At 40.1% G+C, this 22,504-nt stretch overlaps 1 protein-coding gene and 1 long non-coding RNA gene across 2 annotated transcripts; both read left to right on the forward strand.

Moving 5' to 3' along the window:
* The first annotated feature begins 2,866 nt into the window (after positions 1 to 2,866).
* On the forward strand, positions 2,867 to 4,762 carry LOC101159597. The gene is made up of 2 exons (XR_909579.3): positions 2,867 to 3,171; positions 3,570 to 4,762. It is a non-coding gene; the product is annotated as an uncharacterized LOC101159597 (long non-coding RNA).
* An 876-nt stretch (positions 4,763 to 5,638) lies between these two features.
* Positions 5,639 to 22,206, forward strand: wipf3 (WAS/WASL interacting protein family member 3). Its single transcript, XM_011480865.3, has 8 exons — positions 5,639 to 5,867; positions 7,993 to 8,099; positions 9,347 to 9,482; positions 9,764 to 9,895; positions 9,992 to 10,651; positions 11,691 to 11,822; positions 21,609 to 21,710; positions 21,792 to 22,206. Exons 2-8 carry the CDS (start codon positions 8,010 to 8,012, stop codon positions 21,830 to 21,832), a joined length of 1,293 nt encoding a protein of 430 aa, XP_011479167.1. The 5' UTR covers positions 5,639 to 5,867; positions 7,993 to 8,009; the 3' UTR covers positions 21,833 to 22,206.
* The last annotated feature ends 298 nt before the right edge of the window (positions 22,207 to 22,504 follow it).

Genomic DNA, 22,504 nt, shown 5'->3' on the forward strand with positions numbered 1-22,504 from the left:
CCTTGACGCCTATTGATGCAAATACGCAGTAACCCTTGTGTTATCTTAGGCACTTCAACATTGGGAGTTGGGTCATCTAGAGCCACTAGACCAGGGGTGGCCAACCATGGTCCTCAAGAGCCTCAACCCTGCCGGTTTTCCAGCTCCCCCTCACCAGCTTACTGTTGATTAGCTGACTCAAATGATTTCACATCCTGATTGACTGAACACACCTGATTTAGGTTATCAGCATCAAGCAGTCCAGGGAGAGCTGGAAAACTGGCAGGGTTGAGGCTCTTGAGGACCAGGGTTGGCCACCCCTGCACTAGACAGTGTTCTGAACCTTTTTTCTTCAATGATTTGTGATCTTCACTGGTGTCCATGGATTACATGAAATCTTTCCACCTTTATCCACCTTTGTCATGGTAGGGAGAACACATCAATGTAAGGGTGGGGTCATCTAAGATAGCACAAGGGTTAAACCACTTCTGCTCCAATATTAACTTCATTTAAAATCTATTAGAAAGCAAAAACAAAGGATTTTTTCCAAAGCTGTAAATAAATTCACTTTTCTAGGGGTTAAAGACAAAGCTTATCTTTGCTATTTTTTTTGTCCACTGACCAATAGCCTGATATTTTGAGGAAATTTTCAGAAGGAAAACAAAACCCTGAAAGGGGGGGAGCCTTTTCTGCTGCTTTCCTGATCTTTGGAGCAGCCCATAGCTCAGGACAACACAGTCACTTTTAAACAGTAATATTATGGTCTAAAGACCAGTTAATCAATACCTTATCTTTTTTTCTCTAGACATGTAACAAGGCTTGGTGTTTTACTACTGGTTAGTTTTAGGATTTATGACCTGCTTTCATGATAATTTTCTGCCCTCTAAACTGTTTATACATATCACTCTATTTCAAACATGCATATAATATTTATGTTTTCAGTTTTTACTTCATTCTTATACCACCTTTAATGACATCCTTATCACTATACATTGTTGTTCACTTTTCAGCACATCCCGTCAGGGTTAGCTACAGCAAATCAGCTTTAACTTATATGCACAGGTTTGGCATAGAGTTTTCACGCCGGATGCCCTTTTCTGACAGAGTCCTGTATTTTCAAGGTCCAGTGAAACCCAGATAGGCAGCAGCACAAAGGGTCTGGCCTATCCACACTGGATGTTAGTTCATTGCACGCACAGAGAAGCAAACCCAGGTCCAACACCCGACCATCCAGCTGCCTTAAAATGTGCTTCAGAATTTTACTTCTTAGCCCTTCCACATGATTAGTTTCTGACTTAATGACCCACTCTGGTGAAAATTGTGTTTTTAACAAGTTCTTATGGTGGTTTTCTCATGAGAGAGGATGTAAAGAAAATTAAAATTGCCTTGCTGAGTATTTATTTCTTATTTAAGCTGTGACATGGGAGCTACAACCAGCAGGCTAAAAGCTCCCTGATACGGATGCATCCACTTGCAGGCGGCTAGATCCATGTGCGTCTTTGTTTTCCTCGTCTGAGCTGGAATCTGGTTTATGGCTGGATAGCTCTAATAGTGCTGGCTATTTTTGTTTCCCCTATTTATGTATGCTTGGTGCTATGAGGGGCTTTAAGCTTTAAACAGATGGATGATGGAAAGTTGGGGCAGGCTTACTCTATGAAACAGTCTCGCCCACAACTCAGAGGGGAATTTCTAATGAACACCTCCTGCTCTGCAGTAACTATGACCTATAAAGGAACAGTTTTTTTGTGTGCCTAAAAACAGCATAATCAGAATTACAAAAAAACACTGGGAACTAATAGATCAAAAGATGATCAGACTGGGTCTTTAAACACCAGTCTTCATGAAAACACTGAAGAGCAAAGTCCTTATAAAAATTCCAAAAGTGCTTCCAAAATGATGCTAAAATTATGCTTTTATGTGGTTTGACTGTTTGACTCAATTGTTTGATCATGATTGCGATTGTTTGTGGTAGTTAATTTTACCCCCACAGCTAGTTAAAATGCACAACATGCTGTCTGTATTTAACAGTGACATTCATAAATTAGTAAGTAATTCTGAAATACAGAGTATAGTGTTCAGTTGACCTTTGTCATTTGAGAAGTGCCATTAAGCAAATAAGTTTTACTTTATTGTGCGACATGATCTTATCAGGAAAGGAGGGTGGATTGATGTTTGACATAAGATTACTGAGCACCAATAAAACCTTCCTTTTACACTGTGTTGGACTGTGGTGTCTGAGGCTTTAATCGTTTACAAAACCTTATCAGCAGGAAGCCGAGTTTCAAACGCTCTCAGACAATGCAGATAAAGTACGTCATCAGTGCCATGAAGGTGTACCTGTCAGGAGGGGGGCTTTCAGATAGGAAGTCATGACAGAAATTTGTAAAGTAAGTGGTGGATTTAAAAAACAGAAAGAGAAGACAAAACATCCAGAAGGACCAGATTCTTCTGCGTAGCGCAGGAGCAGCTTTCATGCGCTCCTGACGCACGAGGTGATCTAGTGAGTTTGACTTTGGGCCTAATTAAAAGCAGCGCAGCTACATTTTACTGGGTAAAACAGCACTGCAAATGACAAACAAAGGTCTCAGCAGCCCGTTGAGCTCCTTTGTATCGGTATCAAAAGCCTAAACATAATATGGCTCTCTGACATGGGCTTGGTTTGGTTCACACAAAAGAGTTTTTTTTTCTTGTTTTTTGTAATCTGTTACGGAAGAGACGGACACTCTCTTGAGGTATGTTACCACGCAACCATTAACTCCACCCACCCACTGAGGTGCATTTACCTGAGTTGGGCCCACGTGACGTGCTCAGAAGGTCCATCCAATCACGATTCAGGACAGGTACTTCGAGATGAGAGTTTCGGAGGCGGAAACCTGCTTGTTCACTAGACAAGCCGCTCCTTATAAATGTATCAGTTCATAAGGGATCCTCTGGAGAACCTATGAGCAACAGAAGACATTTTTTGACATAAAAAATAAGATGAAATATAAAGAACCGAGGCACCAAGTCTGTGCGTAAAATGGACACTTTCGCGACGTTTTGACGGGATCAGTTTTTACTCCAAGTTTAAAGAAAACACTGAATGTTCTGGATATAATACTCGGATATATCGCAGCACCATCAAAGGCCTGGCACTTTGTCTCACCTTTATTTGGATCGTTCTAGCTGTCAACACTTCCTGTTGCAGCAAAGGTCGGTTTTTGCTAGGAGCTTTTCTTTTCCTTTTGACTGCTCATCTTTGATTCTAGCTGTGATTTGCTTTTGTGTGTACTCGCAACTGATTAAACCAGTTTTGCAGAGAAGCTAAATATGGTTGCAGTGGTTATTCATGAGATCAGATTGAGAGGTTTTAGTCTCACCTGCAGGGACATCTAGACGGGGACACAAAAACGTTTTAAAATAGATTTAACATGACTTATATTTCAAGGTGGTGGGATGGAGGTCCAAAGGACATCAACATCGTAAATGTTTTAGAGAAGTTGTTTTACAAAGGAAAGCTGAGTTATAGCAATCAATAGATGGTGCAAAGACTAAAGAGAACAAGAACATAAACAAATCAACATGTAATCAAATTCGTTCTTAATTTACAGGCCCCTCCCACTAGTCCAACATGACAGACAGGACCCCATGGTGGAAAGCATTCCTGCCAAAGAAGAAGAGCGGTGGCTCAAAAGACTTAGGCCCAGCCTCAGTTGGCCCAGACTTTAACCCATTCGCAGAGAAGCAGAACAACCCAACTGCAGTAGGTTCCAAGCCATCTGATGACCAGACCTTGACCGTGCATGAGTCCAGCAAGAGCTCCAACCTCCTCAGCGACGAAACTTTTGATGACTCCGCGCTGGAACCTGTCTTCAACGAACAAACGTGTCGCAGGCACATGAAGGTGTCTCGCTCAGGTCGATTCAAAGAGAAAAGAAGGCCGCGTTCAACCCTCCCGATAGAGGAGAAAGGGACTGAAAATGTTCCAGCAGGGAAGGAGGACAAGCGGTGATGAGGAGGTGGATGTAATCAAAGACTGCTTTGAAGAGATGCTTGCCAGGACTGAGAGGGATTTAAATTGATGACGCCTCATAATATTGAGGCTGGTGTACTGTATAGAGTGCTGGTTTTGAGGGTGATGATGATATTCAGGTTTTACCCCAATCATACAGGAACAGGATTATGTGGTGCAATAAATTAATATATGTTTTTTGGACTTTTATAGTTTGACCTGCCTGAAGGGTCACAGAAGGAATGCCAAATGAAATCTCAAACCATTTTGTAAGCATCAATCACAAGTCAAAGCTAAAGACTGATAATGGGGAAGCCTGTGAGCACTTATGAACCCAGTTCAGTTCAGGAAACTGAACAGCTCATAAATTATAGTCTCTTAATTTTTTTAATTAAAGAAGCACAATCATGCAATGCCATTTTCTCTCCAGGTGGGTGATGTGCTTCACAACACTGTTGCTAAAGCTATGTATACATTCTGTAGATGATTATGAATATTTAGCTATGAAGGATATTTTCAATACTTTTACAAACATGTTAATTCTAAAGGGTTTGAAGGATGTAATTGATGACTATGCCCCAGAATGATGAAGCAGCTTTGAGTCAGATGTGCAACACTTGCCAGCAGAAACAGAGACATTAATGTTTTTTTTCATGAAGGATTAAATGGGGCACGTTTTATCAGGTCTTTGGTAAAGTGGGAACACTACTGATGGGAACACTACTGTATTTTGATAGCCTGTGAATACCTAAATGAAGTAATATTTTGAGCAATAAATCTACTACATCTGAATACTTCTCTGCCCTTTAATGTGCTATCAATGTTTTACCTGGATTGTAGGAAATGTAGATGTTTAGGGAACTTTAGTCCTGGATGAGAGTGAAAACTACAAGCAGCATTAATAAGAGCTTTTAGGGAGTTCTGCTTTTGTCCAGATGTCGAATAAGTAAGTACTCCTGAGCGTCTGAAACCAATTCTGAAAAAAGTGTTTACGCACGAGTGCCTGTCACCCGAGGAGCCAAAATCCTAAAAATACTGTCAAGGGAAGGGAGAGGCTTGCCTGTGTCACCACATTCCTTTGTCTCACTTCAAAGTTAAGGTGTGTTTGACTTATTACGTCTCTTTCTACGTCTCACATTCAGACTTTTTCTGCAATTAATCACGGGAGTAATAACAGGTTGATCGAAGTCATTTTGCTTGAGAGTTGGCGTGTTCTTCTGTGCATGTGTGGGTTTTCTCTGACAACTGGGTTCCTCTCACAGTCCAAAAACATGCTTCATATGTTTATTGGTTACTCTAAAGTGTCCAGGTGTGTGAGTATGTGTGGGAGTAATTGTGTACCCTTCCTTCCAAAAGTAGCCAGGACAGAGTGTGAGGGATGTAATACCTTAGCGCTAACACAAGAGGGCGTAAGGTGCTGTCTCAGTGCAGAAACATTGATTATCATAGCGGATTGGATGCAAATGTTGGGACACAAATTAAAATTTAAAATTATCCACACTTTCAAAGTATAGATGTCTAATATGGGACACAAACTGAAATGGAGTGAAGACACTGAGCTGGAGGGTCACCCCCTCCTCTCCACCACTGGTCCTGGGTTGGCTGAGGGGGGCGGTGAGGTGTGGCTTGGCAGCGCTCGCCTCCTGTAGTGCGCCCTCACAGAAATGCGCGCCGCGCGCAGCCGAAACCGGAGTTGTTGACCAAGCCTCCAGCGTTTGGACGCAGACTCGAATACGTCTTTCTCTGCTTGCAGAACTTCTGTTATCCACAGGTCAATCATAAGTGGCTGCGTGGTTTGACCCAAACATCACTCTTTGGGTCCCCCACCGCCTGTGAGCTCCTGCGCTTCATCCATTAGCTGTTTCTGCAAACAGGTGGATTTTTCAACACTTTTAAGGTAAATTAAGAACTTAAAATGATCTTTGTGTCGAGATGATTAAAGGAAGAGAAACTCAAATACAGTATGTGACAAATATTTGAATGACAGAAAACATGCATTTCATTCTCATTGTTTTTATTTTTTATATTAAATTTCTAATATCAAACAAAAAGTAAAGGGGTAAACTTTTTGAACATTTTTAGATTGTGTACTTGTTTTTTAATGAGCTACACACACTTGCTTTGGGAAAAGGATCCAAGGTGCCACAAAAATGACACACGTAACATTACCTGTTGCTTCGGTTCACACAGTGGCTGCAAAATGAATACATAGTTGGAGATTTGCTTGCGGTTTTCCAAATTTAAACTTAGATAAGCTTTGATGAAAACTCACAGCTCCTGCTTTATCAGTTAAAAGTGTGAAGCCACTGTCAACTGTCAAGTCTTTTCTAAAGATCTGCACACCTGTAACTGGAAATCATTTCTGGGTCAATAAATGGTGGCCCAGATTATAAGGCAATCAAGTTTTAAGAGTTTTCAGTATAGTAATAGTCTGACTGACTTTTGCACTTGTTTAGAATAAATTTCATAACTGTTGCACAACCTATCACATGCATTTTCCCACCACTATCAATGATTTTTTGCATTTTGTCATTAAGTGAAAGCTTTTTAAACATGAAGGCGAAGTGGAGTTAAATGTCTGATCCACTATACGGCACTATGATTTTCAAGTGGTTTTGAATGTGATGGAAATATGTTACGCATTGAAAACATCCTCCGTCTCAGTGTCTTTCACATAGAAAATGGAAAAGAAATGTTTTTGAGGAAACATATATAGCACCTCCAGTTGAGTGTCTGTGACACAATAAATCCACTTAAGAGGATTAATATGTTCTATGGAGACAAACAGCAACTAAAGGCACATTTCTGTTCTTTGTCCCTTCCGATTCCCAAAAGCTCACCTATCCAATGTCCAGATTTGCCCCTTTAAGGATCTACAGTGGCTACTTGTCACAGATAGGAAGATAGAAATAGTAACACAGGACAGCCTGCCAGATATAAACCAGGGGGAACGTGAAATGGGGTTGGATGGCGGTGTGGTGGTTCTCACTGAGGCCTCACAGTGAGAAGGCCTGGTTTGGAATTCTGGCTCTAATTTTGTGTGGAGTTTGCGTGTTCTCCCTTTGCGTGCGTGGGTTTTCTTTGTACACTGGATGGCTTCCTCCCACAGTCAAAAATATTCCTCATAAGTGGATTGTTGATTCTTACGCGGGAATGTGAGTGTGTTTGTCTGACTGCAGCCCTGTTGTAAACTGACAACCTGTCCAGAGGGTTTTTCTTGACTTCATCCTAAAGCTGGGATCGGCTCCTGCTGCGTTTGTGATCCTTCATGGGAGACAGTAAGAGCAGAATATAGATGGATGGATAAAGTGCCAACATACAGAAGAGAAGGGAGACTCAACAAGAGCCATACCTGTGGTGTGTTTTTATTAAATTGCCTAGAAGGAGCATGTGCACATTCCACAGAGAGCTGAATGTGCACAAACATCAGGGTGGTTCCTGTCTCTAAGCAGCAGATAACTGTGTGTGTGAAATGTGTGATAGTGGGTGGAGGTCCTTGTGATTTTCCCTGGACTGAGATTTGACCTCGGACACGGCCTGTTGCAGAAGCATCCCACAGTCCCGGACATGAACAGTTCCTGAAAATTTCCTTTGATTAAAGAAGACATTCTGATTGTAATAGCATGTGTGTGTTCCTTAAGTGGAAAAAAAAAGAAGAATGTGTGCGGGTTGTGGCGTTTTCCTCTAGATTTTCCTTGCATTTTTCTCTCCATAGACCTTTTGGAAACTGAGAGTGACTAAAGGGTTGGGATTCATTATTTTCAAACAACACTCACCATTGTTCTCATCCCAAGTCTTGCTGCAGTGCATTATGGGAGGGGGGGGCAACAGGGGTATGGTGGGGGATTGTGTCACATTTCTGAGCAGAGGATGGAGTTGCTGTTTCCTGTTTTGTGCTGAACGTTGCTGAAGACTCTTCCTGTTCAGGGCAGGGGGGTGTCATCATGTGCCCCTTTAAACAGTTTGGCTTGGGCTGAGGAGGAATAAAGGCTATGCTGGTTGTAACAGAGCACGCTTTGCAGGTATCTGAAACATAAGCATGCCGATGCCGCCGCCGCCACCTCCTCCACCTCCTCCACCTCCCTCAGGCCCTCCACCCCCACCCCCACCTAGCGCTGCCCCACCACAGGTGAGTCTCCAAGTCCGTCTAATGCATTTGTGAACACTAACTCGGATGAACCAAACACCTGGAGGTTATTTGCATTATTTATGGAGACACACACAAACACAGACACAGCTGCCCTCTTCCACGCAGACAGCAGGACAGAGAGCAGAGTCTCAGTGGCAGCAGGGTGTTATGTTTCCACTGCAGGTTCACAGTGTCCTCATGCTAAATAAGCTGCTGCAGCCAGCAAACAGGAAGGCACACTTCACCTCGGAATACAGCAGGAACTACAGATTCAAAGTTTAAAAAACTAAAACTGCATCGACACAAATGTCGAACCAAATCCTAACTCAAGAGTGAAAACTCAGTAAAGTTGCTTTTGAAAAATAAAAGGAACCTAATCTACAGAGCCCCTAAAGGGACGTGGAATTAGAAAAAAAATAGTACAGCTTTCTCGTGTGCATGAGAAAAAAAGTGGTGCTCGTGAGAAACCAGGACTATTTTTTTTTTTTACTTCTATGTCCATTTTCAGGCAAAAAAATCACATATATGTGTGTGTTTTATAACTAAATTTAGAAACAATGCAATAAATATTTAAATATATCATTTTTGGGTCATGATTTTGTTTCGGTTAGATTTGTGTGTTTTTTCTTTCACACATTCAGAAAAAATATATCATTTTTTTAAATTGGCTAATAAGCAAGTAACAATAGAGAAAAATCTTTTAGTTGGCTTATACTAACCCAGGTGTAATGTAAAAAACCCATATTAAATATAACACAACACATGTTTGACACTTTCAATGTAAATATATGCAAACATATCTGATTTATTTGGTTCAATAGTGCAACAAGTGGTTTAGTTTTAAACTGACAATTGTGGCATCTCTTAAAGATACCTACAAATACTTTTTTTCAGCCCCTCAAAAAACAATAAAAAGAAATGGTTCAGAATGCATTTTATTCATTGTGTTTCTTGTTTTTTTTTATCGTGTTTCTTGTTTTTTTATTGTGTTTCTTGTTTTTTTATTGTGTTTCTTGTTTTTTTATTGTGTTTCTTGTTATTTTTATTGTGTTTCTTGTTTTTTTTATTTGTGTTATTCCAAAGCTGAAGAAAAAAAGATTTTATGTTTAAAAGGCTGTATTATTTTTCCCCCACAGCTGATTGTATGATGACGTTTGTCAGCGATAAAGGATATACTCTGTACTAATCATAAAAATCTTATTATTCTTGTTGTGTTTAGTTTTTTTGACATTTGTGGCCTGTGACAGTGGCCTTCAGATCCTGTAGGGCTCCAATCAGGAGACAAAGGAGGTGGACGGAGTGCCTTGCTGGCTGACATCCAGAGAGGAGCCAAGCTCAGGAAAGTCGCACAGATCAACGACCGCAGTGCTCCCATTGTGGACAGTAAGTGTCAAAATATTACAGTTTACTAGGAGAAGTATCCGAGGGATGCACAAGTGATGGCAGATGGATTAGGTGAGGATGTTGTGTTGACTGTGGCTCAGAGGTAGAGCTGTCGTCTCTGAAGGCTTGCTGGTTTAACTCCTCACCACGTCAGTCACATGTTGTAGTATTTTTCAACTGTGATTATTTTCAGACTTCATATTTGGTTAAAGTATTTTTTTGCCATAAAAGGAGAAAACACAAAAACTATCCAAAGAATATGCATATCTGTTGTTTTATAGAACCTAAGGTTACCACTGGAGACACCTCAGGTGGGAAGGTGTCTATGGGACCCTCTTTGGGTGGGCTGTTTGCTGCGGGGTTTCCCACTCTCAGGCCGATAGCACAAAGAGACTTAGCAGGCAAGACCTCAGGTTTGTGCAGTCTCCTGTGTCCTGATCCATCACTGCGGTAACCCATCTGCTGCCATGGTAACTATCAAAGGGACTTCAGCTGATGTCTGTCTAAAGTTTCTAGATCAAACTCGTCGTCCACCCTGAGGCCACTGTGGAACCCCCCTGCTTCAGCTGTCCCGGTCAGCATTGTAGACCTTCACAGGACAGGGGAGATCCAAAGCTCCTTTCAGCGACTGCTCGGCTCTTCCTCTGCTCCTCCCTCGCCCTCCCACGGCAGCAAGCACCCACCCCCTTTTCCTACTACATCTCCCTCCACACCTCCGACGACCCCTCCTCCAGCTTTCCAGGACCGTCCAGCCAACAAGCCTCCGCCTCTTCCCTCCTGCCCCCCACCTCCCCCTCCATACCAGGTTACCAAACCGACATGGCTCCCTGTTCATCATTCCCACTCTGTGTCCCAGCCCTCTATCCCACCTCCACCTCCTCCGCCTGTCCAAGCAGACCGGTCCTCAGGCTGCTTTTACTCTCCTCCTGCCTCTGTAGTCTACTCTGAGCCATCCAGGTTCCCTATACTGCGCGACAGCCCCTTAGGACCTCCTCCTCCACCTCCTGCTCCTCCCCTTCCAGCTTCCATCTCTCCAAGTTGGCCATCCACACTCCCTCCACCACCACCTAAAGCCCCCTCAGCGCCGTCGCTGTCTGTGCGCTCGTTACCTCCATCATACCCCTGCAACCCTCCCACTCGACGGCCTCCTGCTGTGCCCAGAAGTGCAGGTATGTGGACACAAATGCAGATGTTTTATTCTATCTGAGCTGTGTTCATTTAAAGACAATAATCACATCCTGTCTGAACTGCTGAGGTCCACCGAGATGAATATGCTTATAATATTTTTCCAGAAAATATTTACAAATGAATAAAGTTAGACAAAGATTCCCAATCTAACAACGCGATTGTGCAGATTAAATGATTATTAACCTTTGATTCATAAATATGTTTGAGATTTATTCAAAGCACAGAGCCCTCTATTCTGTTCTGAGCATTGAAGAAATACAACTTTTATTGCCTTAAATCAGAATCAGCTGAATGAAAAATCAGATTGTCAATCTGAAAAAAGGTCAACTTATAAGAAATTTTGGAATGTGAAAAAGAAAAATGTAAATTTGAAACGTGACTTATAAAAAGAGGAATGACACAGGCGGCAAAAACAATGTTCTGTAGTGGAAATGATATCAATATAGTCTTTGTCCGCTGATGTCAATCATGTCCCAGTAGCTAATAGGCTCATATTACCTGAGGTAAAACTAGGGTCAGATGCAAAGGGAAAAAGTCTCAATTGAAACTATAAATTGAGAACTGAAGCAAAGAGGGAGAGAAACAAAAAAACAAAAGTTGTAAAATTTAAAACATCAGCTGTTAAAAATGAACATTATTTTTTTAATTAGGTAACAATTTTAGGTTTATAATTTTTAAAAACAAATATATAATATTATAATACATAAACATATATAAACAAATCTTTTTTCCTTTTTAATAATTTTTTCTAAGTTTTTAAACTTTTTTTTCAAATGCATAATTTGATTTCTAAATTTTTCATTTTTTCAAGTTTTTTTATTTACAATTTTATTCGTCAACTTTATTTAAAAAAAATCATTTACATTGAGTACTTTTGGGTTCAAAAAATTTATTTTTTTATTTTTTTCAAACTTATAATCAGATTTTTCATTCCCGTTATGGTGATCCTGATTTGACCCCGTAACATTTTTAATATCCACTGGCATTGAAAACAGATTTTAAAGAATCATTTTGCAACAGGTGCCAGTCGACTTGCTCCTCCCCCAGCTCCTCCGGCAAGGTCACCCACCACAGAGTTGTCCTGTCGCATTCCTCCGCCTCCCCCACCTCTGCCCCCATTCAGTCTCAGGAACGGACACCTTCATGGCTTAGGTGAGACATTTTACCACATGGTTAGGAAAAGATCGTCTGTGCTTATCTTTTTGAAGATGAACATGTTTCACCTCTTGCCCAGGAGGCTTTAAAAAAGTATCTTGTTTTACAAAGGTAAAAATCTTTTTATAAAAGCTCTGTTTGCCTGTGAACCTTATTGGATGAATAAGAGTCTTTACAAAAGGGTTGTAAACTGGTGGGGTAGTGTGAAGGTGGGAGATGAATCAGAGCAATATTTCTGTGACTAATGAAGAGGAAGTAAAACCTGAGTCCAGTTACCTGAAATGTTATTAAAAACAATTCTTTGAATGACAGAAGTTAAAAAATATATTTTTCAGTCACAGATTCTTCACTTTAACAGTGAGAGACAGAATGTTAAAAAAAAGATTCCAGGAAGTCACATTGTAGGATTTAAAAAAAAATGTATTTTTATAATGGTGAAGAAAATAAGTATTTATATCTGACAAACAAGCAAAAATTCTGCTCCTCATAGACCCGTTGCTTCTTCTTTAAGAAGGTTTTCAATGCTCCACTAGTTATCTTTAATGTTGACACTTGATAGAACTGGTTATAAAGATACCTGTCTACACCCTTTAACAGTCAGACTGCAACATCTCCACCATGTACAAGGCCAAAGAGCTGTCAAAGTACACCAGGGCCAGACCTGAACTATGACGTTATATATATGTGTCAGATAAATGCATCTAGACATTAAAGAAAAACACAATTATAAACAACAAACCACAACAAGAATCAAGTTTCTCATGCACGAGGGAGAGGAGCAAATGTGTTGGAAAAGGTCCACCACGTTTCTCTTCTCAAAGGTCTGCGTCTCCCTGTGCACCTTTTATTAAGAACACAAGAAGGAGGTAACATTTTCAAGACAAAGAGGAAAAGCTCATTAGGGGGTGTCGTCAAATGACCCTTTTGGTTGGATTCTAACTTCAAACAGTATCCCTTATCAGCTGAGGACAGTGTGTCGTAAACCCCTCATCCTGGGTGGGGGATGAGAAGCAGATGAACAAACACACAACTGTTTTCAGAAGAGGTAAAAAGATCAATCTGAGTTAACATTTAAACATACATTTAACCAAATACATTTAAGCAATGATAATAATAAAACAATTTCCTTCACATACTCCCTCCTTTTTATCATTGATAAATGTCAAAATCTCACATCCAATATCACATCTCTTTTCAGTTTTCTGTGACATCTTCATTTTCATAAAACTTTCAATTTACACTCAGATGAGAAGTTCTTTTTTTTTTTTCAAGTAATTTCAATTTCAAAATCATTACAGTCATCTTGTTCTCCCTTTAATAACAAGTTGTATTCTTGACTCATAAGAACACTTTGTACTCCACCATTCACTGCTCTGGAAATCATAGATTGAATACAAGGAAAAATGCACATAGTGAACACACAACATGTGATCAGTACCATAAGAATAGGTGTCACTATTTTTAACAAAAGTTGCTACCAGGAACCAAAAGCAAGCCAGGAGAAGAAATCCCAAGATTGGGGTTTCCTGTCATCCTGAATTGCCTGCTGAACCTTTTCAAGTTGATGTAATGCTTCTGTGGTGCTGTGACCTTCATCGATGTTGTCAGGAATAAATGTACAACAGGTATCATTTAACATTTTACAAACACCTCCCTCCTGAGCAACCAATAAGTCCAAAACCAATCTGTTCTGTAGAACCATAAGTTTCATGCTTGACATTTCTTCATTATAGCCTTTAAATGCTTTAATTGTAGCGTTCAAAAATAAACCTAATCTATAATCAATGGTCTCAATTCTGAGAGCGTTTTTAGCATTTCCCACCTAGGGAAACATTGCCATAGTTACCTTTTCCCCAGTATTCCAGTATTTATGGTCTTCGGGAACATCTGATCCCCAAATGTAATCATGTGGCTTGACATCAATAAGGTTACGTCTGTGACGCAGGTGAGGCTCATGGACTGCAGAAACTATGAAAGTGTGACCTGTGACCTTTACAGAAACACAAATCCCACTCCAGTCTCTAGGCAGACTGAGGTAGAGGGCCTGCCCACATAACCAAAACATTTGATCAACCACATAAGTACCATTGTTACCTGGAATTAAATCTGGATTAGATCCAACACAACGTCCTCTGGGGCAGGGAACAGCATAACCATGGGAAACTCTGTCATTGATTATCTGGACTGTGAAGGGAACAAGAAGTTCATGACACATCTTCGTCGGCAAAGTTCCTAAAAACTCTGTGCCATCGTTAGTTACACAATGTGGAAACACAGTTCCTGGTTCCACACTACCATATGGAGCTAATGATTTTGTCAATTTCAGTTTTTTAAACTGATACAAACTCTTACAACTCGGTCTTACAAGAGTACCATTTGAAGTGGTGACGGCTCCAGTACTATATACCCTCTGGTACTATATTCAATAACACAGTCGCTTTTCCACTCAGAAAATTGCTTTGCCTGCAAATTAGGATGTAGGGATGAAGCTTCAATTACAGAACAAACATAGCAATCCGATCTATTCTTTTCCTTAGCCAGTAACATAACATACCTATACCAAGAATTTGTCATATACAGGTGAGTTATGTTCATTTTTGGACTATTCAAAACATCATGTTCATCAATACTCAGCCATCGTCGAGAAATGTTTAGTCTTTCCTCGTTGGTGGTTCTTCTTGCAGGTGGATAATGATTCCAAAAGAACCAAATCCTTGTGGTGGCTCCTGTCAGGAATAGCAGTAACAGTAAACAAAATAAACTGTCTCTTAGCCCAGTTGGACACGCCATGGTGGATATGTACCTATCTTCGGGAGGGAGAGGTTACTAGCACATCACCTCCTCAAGTCCTCTAACAGTGTAGGATCCGTGTAGTGCAAAAGAGTTCTGGTGTGCTTTCTTCCCTAAGACTAGGTGGATGTCTCGGCTTCGCTGACGTTGAGACAAGCAGCTTCTATACGGCTGCCTCCCTTTGTAGTCAGACTTCCCCACCTAGCAGTTGGAATTAGCCTCACCCAGATGCTTTTTCTTGCAGTGTGATAGATGGATCCAAGACGTCCTTTCAGCAATCTTTACAGCTGTTGGTGTAGTCAGCAGGACTTGGAATGGCCCTTCCCCCCGTGGGCTGGACCAACACTTCCTTTTTATGGCCTCCACAAACACCCAGTCACCAACCTGCACTGGTGAAGTGTCCTGTGAAGATAAAAAGGAATCTGGCACTTGATTTGTCCTTTGCACATCTTTAGTGGTAAACATTTTTCTCAAATAATCCACTAAATTTGCATCATCATCTGGAGAATGTTGCTGTGTAGGATCAATGTCTGGTAACCTATAAGAACGTCCATTAAACATTACAAAAGGCGATAAAGGTTGACCTGCTGTGCGTGTGATACGCATGCTTAGTTGAACTAAGTCTATGCAGTCATGCCACATTCTGTTTGTCTCTTCCATGCAATTCTTTAACTTTGATTTGATAGTGCCATTAGTTCTCTCAACTAATCCTGCACTCTGTGGGTGATAACTACAATGTCTCTTTAGATCAAAACAAAGATGTTGAGCCATTTTGTCTATCACTTGATTTACAAAATGTGTACCATTATCACTTCTTATCACTTGTGGTATGCCAAAAGTTGGGATTATTATTTTACAAATAGCTTTAGCTACTATAATAGCATCTTGTGTTGCACATGGAAACATTTCAACCCATTTGAAAAATGCATCAACAATCACTAAACAATATTTCAATTTTTTTGCTTTTACTTAATTCAATAAAATCCATATTGATTGTATGGAAAGGAAAAGTTGATTCAGGAAATTTTCCTCTCTAAAATTGTCTTGGGGATTATGACGCATACATGTAACACATTGTTTACAAATTTTTTTTATAGAGTTTATAGAGCATAAATCCGTAAGTTGTTTAATATTTCTCTAATAAGTTCATCCTCCCCCCTGTTGAATCATGGCAAAGCCCATGACTCAAAATTGCTGCCCATTTGTTCATGGATTTTGGTAAAATAGGTTTTCCTTCTGTGCTGACATAAAAACCTTGTTCTAACTTTGCTCCCTTTTTCAACCAAATTTTTTTTCTTGTTTTGGTGCACTGTGTTGCATTTCTTTTAAAACATCAGCGGGTGCATCTGCAGTCACATCCTCATTTGTGCATATTTCTACATCTTTTGTTGCAGCTTGCTTTTCTGTTGCATCTGCAAAGGCATTTCCTTTAGAAATATCATCTGTTCTTCGTGTGTGTCCCTCATATTTACATATTGCCACTTTAGATGGTAACATCACAGCAGTCAATAATTCTTTCAGTAAGTCTACATGCGTTACTGGTTTTCCTGTTGACGTTTTAATCCTCAGTTCTTCCACTGTTGACAAAACAAATGCACTGTAGCAAACGCATATTGGCTATCAGTATAGATCGTAACTGGCTTATCTTTAAACAGTTTGCATGCTTCAATTAAAGCTGTCAACTCTGCTGATTGTGCTGAGTAATTTCCACACAGGGGTCCTGCCTTCAGAACCTTATCTTCAGTTACAACAGCAAAACCCACTTTGTTTCTGCCTGTTTCATCTTTCTTTGCTGACCCATCAACAAAAACTATTTCTCTTTCAGTGAGATCTAAAAATTCATCACCAATTGGTTGAATTTCTGGTTCAGATTCATCTTTTATCTTGTCATTTCTTTTACCATCTAATCAATCTGATTTCTTCCTTTCAGGACAATCTCTCTCTCAGCCAATGATCTCTCTGTCCACAAATCCAACATCCATCATCAACTTGCTCTGACCCTCTGTTGCTACTTCCTCTAAACCTTCTTCACAAATTTCCTTTACCACGACCACGATTTCTTCTTCTCTTCACATTCCTTCCAAAAAACACATCACGACTTTCCTCTTGCCAAAATGTATCTACACCTTGATTCCTAAATTTCTTTCTATTCACCATCAATTTTTCTGCATGAACAGCACAATTCATAAACTGTTGTAGTGCTCCTGTTGGTAGATCAAAGTAAAGTTTCCTTATCTAGTCTGCAATCTCTGGTCTCATAGCTTGCAGTAAAGCTTGTTTCAGCTGCTGTCTATAGGGACTTTCATCATTATCATCATCTCTGAGTCCACTATTAGCTTTAAAACTTCTTCGAATCTGACTCTAAAATCAGACACTACCTCTCCATCTTTTTGTTTAGTTTGACTAATCTTTCCATAATCAGGTCTCATTGGAAAGGCTTCTCTAATTCTTTGTCCTAAAAGTGTAAGACTTTGAATCAAATCTTAGACTGTTATGCGGAAAAGGTCTGGGTGGATCATCATCATTCATAGGATTCCTTTTTCCCTTTACTTTTGCCCAGTCTGCTTTCATAGCAGTCATACATGCTTGCTGACATTTAATGCCATTCAGATGATAAGCTCTCTGAACTTCCATCATTTGCCCGTGAAAATCCTGTGGATTTTCCCTGTGAGAGATAACTCCCCTCACTGCCTTCCTAACATCCTCTAATGTCCAGGTGCTAAACAAAAGAAGTGTAGTTCTCTGGCCATCTTCTCCAGCTCTGGGATTGGGCACTTCAATGATTGTAAATGTCTATGCAACTTTAGATGACTCTCCAGCTTCTTCCAAACCAACCCCCATAGTTTTTTCTCCATTCAAGTTTTTTCCCTTTTCCTCCTAACATTATTTTTTCTTTTTCTGGTGTATTTAAATCAGTCACTGGTGGGTAAAAACCCGTCAACAGAGGAGCATTTGTCCCCTGGTAGGGAGGAGGTGAGAAATCAGCTGGTTTCTGCTCTCCCCCCCTTTCTTCCTGCTCCTGCTCGGTCTGCAGCCTGCTGCAGCCTGCTGTTGCAGGGGTCTGAGTCTCACAACTGATTTATCCTCCTTTTTTTAGCAATCAGACATGCTTCTCTAGTTTTACTTTTCTGAATGCCATTCTTTATTTTTCATTGCTTCATTTAAGCACAGTTTTGCACAAATTAATTTGTCACTATTTTTTTGTTTCTTTTTTAGTTTTTATTCTGGTTTGAATTGGTAACTGTTGAACTAATTCAGTACATTCCCCTTAAAATTGTAGTTTTATCCCATTTTACCAAGAATGTAGTTGAACCTGGATGAACCCTTTCCATATATTTTTAATCTCATGTCAATTCAACTTTTTTATTTGAATTCCCCATGTTTTAATTTTTTTTTTAATTTACGTTAGTCACAGAGTGTGATCAGAACCAACAGAGAATTTCTCTCAGGACCGAATTTCACTCCCCGTGCAACAAGCTTCTAGGTCAGACCTATTGTCTGATCCGGTCACACGTTTAGGGTCCTCCCAGGAGCAAAACCCGTTTTAGACTCTGAGTTCTTTTCACCTAAAGCCTAATGAGATGAAATCTTGTTCTACTCCAACAAGCAGCCTTGTGTTAACACCGCAAGGTTTCCAGCTGCTCACTGCTTCGAACAAGTTCACTCCATTTACACATGCACATACATTCACACCAAAAAAAAACTTTTTTTATTTTATTTTTGTTGTTATTCTAGGCCTTTTAGGGACTTGAGCCCTCTTACGCGTTTTAGGCTGCAGGACTCGAACCTACACTTTTATACAGAATTCTGGACTTTTCCGGGACTCCAAACCCACACGTGTTTTAGGCAACAGGACTTGAACCTGTCCCTCAGAATTCTGGGCCACTTCGGGGACTCGAACCCCTGAAAAAGCGCTTTTACTTGCCTTGTCGTTGTGGTCTGACTGGTTAACGAATAACGTCAATCCGGACCCAGGGATCAGACCAGTCGATTGGCCGGCGTAGAATTCACTACGACGGACTTTCCTCCGGAGACCTAGTCTCACGGGCTGTGCACAGACTTCAATCGGCATGGTCCTCCCCCAAGGACGCAGATATGTTGTCATCCGGCTCGAAGGACCAAAGAATGTCAGATAAATGCATCTAGACATTAAAGAAAAACACAATTATAAACAACAAACCACAACAAGAATCAAGTTTCTCATGCACGAGGGAGAGGAGCAAATGTGTTGGAAAAGGTCCACCACGTTTCTCTTCTCAAAGGTCTGCCTCTCCCTGTGCACCTTTTATTAAGAACACAAGAAGGAGGTAACATTTTCAAGACAAAGAGGAAAAGTTCATTAGGGGGTGTCGTCAAATGACCCTTTTGGTTGGATTCTAACTTCAAACAGTATCCCTTATCAGCTGAGGACAGTGTGTCGTAAACCCCTCATCCTGGGTGGGGGATGAGAAGCAGATGAACAAACACACAACTGTTTTCAGAAGAGGTAAAAAGATCAATCTGAGTTAACATTTAAACATACATTTAACCAAATACATTTAAGCAATGATAATAATAAAACAATTTCCTTCACAATATGTCAAACCGTTTAAGCAATTCTTTAGGTATATCAATCAAAAGCAAGAAGTTGCAAGAGTTAAAATCTCTAGTGATTCTTAAGAATCATTGTTTCTGCAAATGCAACCCTTCCAGTTGCAAACATGAATTGTGCACCTTTTTTATAAAGAACAGCTGTTTTGTTTCCTTTCAGCAAAATATAATTTACTTTCAGCTTCTCTGGTTTTATTTGAATCCCTCAAACTTGCCATAAAATTGCATATGTTGCAGTTGTGTTACCTGCTCTCCTATTTGCAAATCCTCATTCTTGCAGAGCTAATCAGAGCGGTTTCTGTAGCTTACCTGGGGAAAATGTTTTTGAGTGGGAGATGTCAGACCTGGACATACTCTGGCCCTGTTTGCGCGGCACTCACTCGCCTTTTTTCTAACAGCCATTTGTGTTGCTTATTTTTGTTTCCAACTTTATTTATATCAAGACAAAACTGCTAATTATGATATGTAGCATGGGCTCTGCTCCGAATGCTTCTGCTGCAGCCGACACACATGACTTTCAGAAAAAAGCCAATATGTGTCGCATAACGGGACCAGAGTATGTCATTTACTTAAACATATTTAGCTAGTGGTAACAAAGGCAAGGCAAGGCAAGTTTATTTGTATAGCACAATTCGTACACAAAGTAATTCAAGGTGCTTCACAAAACAGAAAAATGCATTAAAATCACAATACATCATAGAAATAATCAACGTAAAATTTACTTTAAAAAAAAGAAAAAAAATTGAAAATTGATTTAAAAATAAAGGAAGGAAAAGAAAGAAAAGTGCAGATAGGACTTTTCAGTCATATACACGGCTAAACAGAAATGTTTTAAGTCTAGATTTGAACATGAACACAGAAGAGGCCTGTCTTACGACTTCAGGGAGGCTGTTCCAGATTTTAGCTGCAGAATATTGAAACGCTGATTCCCCTTGTTTAGTTCTGACTCTGGGAATCAACAGGAGGCCGGTCCCTGAGGTCCTCAGAGTACGAGATGTTTCATATGGCACTAACATGTCAGAGATGTACTTTGGTGCGCGGCCATGGAGAGACTTGTACACAAGCAGAGCTGCTTTGAAGTCTATTCTTTGAGGTACAGGGAGCCAGTGCAGAGACCTGAGCACAGGACTAATGTGATTATACTTCCTGGTTCTGGTCAGGTATATCACAACCAAACACTGCAATTCCCCTGCGTCAACCAGGATTTGCAAGTGAGAACCGCAACAGAAAAACCTGAGGGCAAGTTTGAGCTGTGAAATCAAAACCAGGGAAGCCGGAACAAATCCGATTTTGTTGGAAAGAAACTAAAAATCTTTTCCTTTGTGCGAATCAAAGTGCATAAACAATTATTCTCAGAGCCACTTGAGATTTTTCTTTTACAACTTTTAACTTTTGATTGACAGACGAAAAAGGAATTGCTTAAAGAATTTGGTACATTTATACACTCCATACTGACCAAGACTGGGATGAACTAATCTACAATAAGCAAACAGCTTGATGAGAAGAGATCAACCATTGGATCAATTATTAGAAAATCGCAGAAATTCAAGATATCTGACAATCTCCCACCATCTGGAGCTCCATTTACAACACAGAGAACTGGTCAATGGCCTGAAGACAGCTGGACCACAGTAACAAAGGTTACTATTAGTAAGATGGCATTTCAAATCCTGCCGAAGCCAGCACATGTCCAGGTCCATCTAAAGCTCTCCTCTGGATGATCCAGTGGAGGATTGGGAGAGGGTCATGTGGTCACAGTAGAACTTTTTGGCATAAACTACACTCGCCGTGTCTGAAGGAGGAAGAATGCTGAGCTGCATCACAAGAAAACCAAACCCACTGTAAAGCATGGGGGTGAAAACATCATGGTTTGGGGCTGCTTTTCTACAGGCAGGACAAGAGGACTGATCCGTATGGCAGAAAGGATGAATGGGGCCTTATGGTGAGATTCTAGACAAAAAAAACCTTCCATCAGTGAGGATGAAATGTGGTTGGATCAAGTCTTTGGACCTCAATCCATAGATAATCTGTGGAGGGAAGTGAGAGCCCCAAAACATTGCAGCTGCACAGAGGATCTGCATGGAATAATAGGCCAAAATAGCAGCTACAGTGTGTGAAAACCTACTGTCATAGACAACTGGGTTACATTACAAGGTATTGAGGTGGACTTTAGTTATTCAGCAAATGCATATTTTCTGCACCCTAATACAAATACATTCTTTAAAATTGGAAAATGTGATTTCCTGAACTGTATTTTTTTTTTTACATTCTTCCTCCCACTATTTAAGTGTATCTATAATAAACATTAAAGCTTGAAAGAGAAAGCTGAGCATTAAGGGTTTTACAGTGTTCACTGTCAACTAAAAAAAAGCATTGAAGAAATTAATTTCTTTCTTTGTGCAGACGACTTTGAATCAAAGTTCCAGTTCCACCCTGTGGAAGACTTACCACCACCTGATGAATTCAAGCCTTTTCCTCGCATCTACCCAAGCAAAGAAAACAGAGGTACGATATCTATTTTTCCATTTTTCCCCCAAATGCTGCAGTTTTCATGTTTTCATTTTTCCTTAATGCTTCCTCTTATAGTCAACCCCAAACCACCTGGGATACGAACACACCTCAGATGAATCATGGACTTAAAATGAACCAACTGTTTCTTTCCAACAGAAATTTTTGTGTTAGACTCACACAGCTTTACTGCCACAAGACTGTGTGCGTTTACCTTTCATACATTGGGCCTGAATGCCTCTTTGCAAGTGTGAAGACAGCGTCCCGCCTCATTCTGCCTTTCTGACCTCTAACCTTTTCCAGTGCGGAATTTGTCTGAGGAGGAGGAGGGCTTGTCAGCGTCATGAGCCACATATAGACTAAACGAGAAGACAAAATCAAAGTGTCTGTGATTATTTCATGAACTGCAGAAAACCCATACAATACTTTTTTAAACTATATTTTTTTGTGATGTGTTTTTGAAGCAACATTAAAACCAATTTGCAAACATGAAGTTTGGTACATATTCTTTAAAATCCATCTATATTTCAGTTAAAATGCATTACATTTTTTTTTGGTTTAATTTTTGATACCTAAGATTTTCACAGAAAAATATTTAAGAGTTTTTGAAATGTTAGACTCTGAAACAGTGTTGGCCAATGTGTAATTAACCTATGAAAATCCAACAGAAAATGCAGTTTGTATTCTAAAATATTTGTGAAATGCTATAGTGGTGCCTCCCTGTTTTTTGTTATTTTTTAGTCTTAGAATTTATCTGGATCATCAATGGAGTTTATTCTTTCAATAACATG

This window comes from Oryzias latipes, chromosome 11, assembly GCF_002234675.1.
Source record: "Oryzias latipes chromosome 11, ASM223467v1".
In the NCBI taxonomy this organism is placed as follows: domain Eukaryota; kingdom Metazoa; phylum Chordata; class Actinopteri; order Beloniformes; family Adrianichthyidae; genus Oryzias; species Oryzias latipes.

Coding starts and splice junctions, on each gene's coding strand:
- wipf3 (XM_011480865.3), top strand. CDS start 8,010: ATGCCGATGCCGCCGCCGCCACCTCCTCCACCTCCTCCACCTCCCTCA. Junction 8,100..9,346: donor CTAGCGCTGCCCCACCACAG/GTGAGTCTCCAA, acceptor GGCCTGTGACAG/TGGCCTTCAGATCCTGTAGG. Junction 9,483..9,763: donor CAGTGCTCCCATTGTGGACA/GTAAGTGTCAAA, acceptor GTTGTTTTATAG/AACCTAAGGTTACCACTGGA.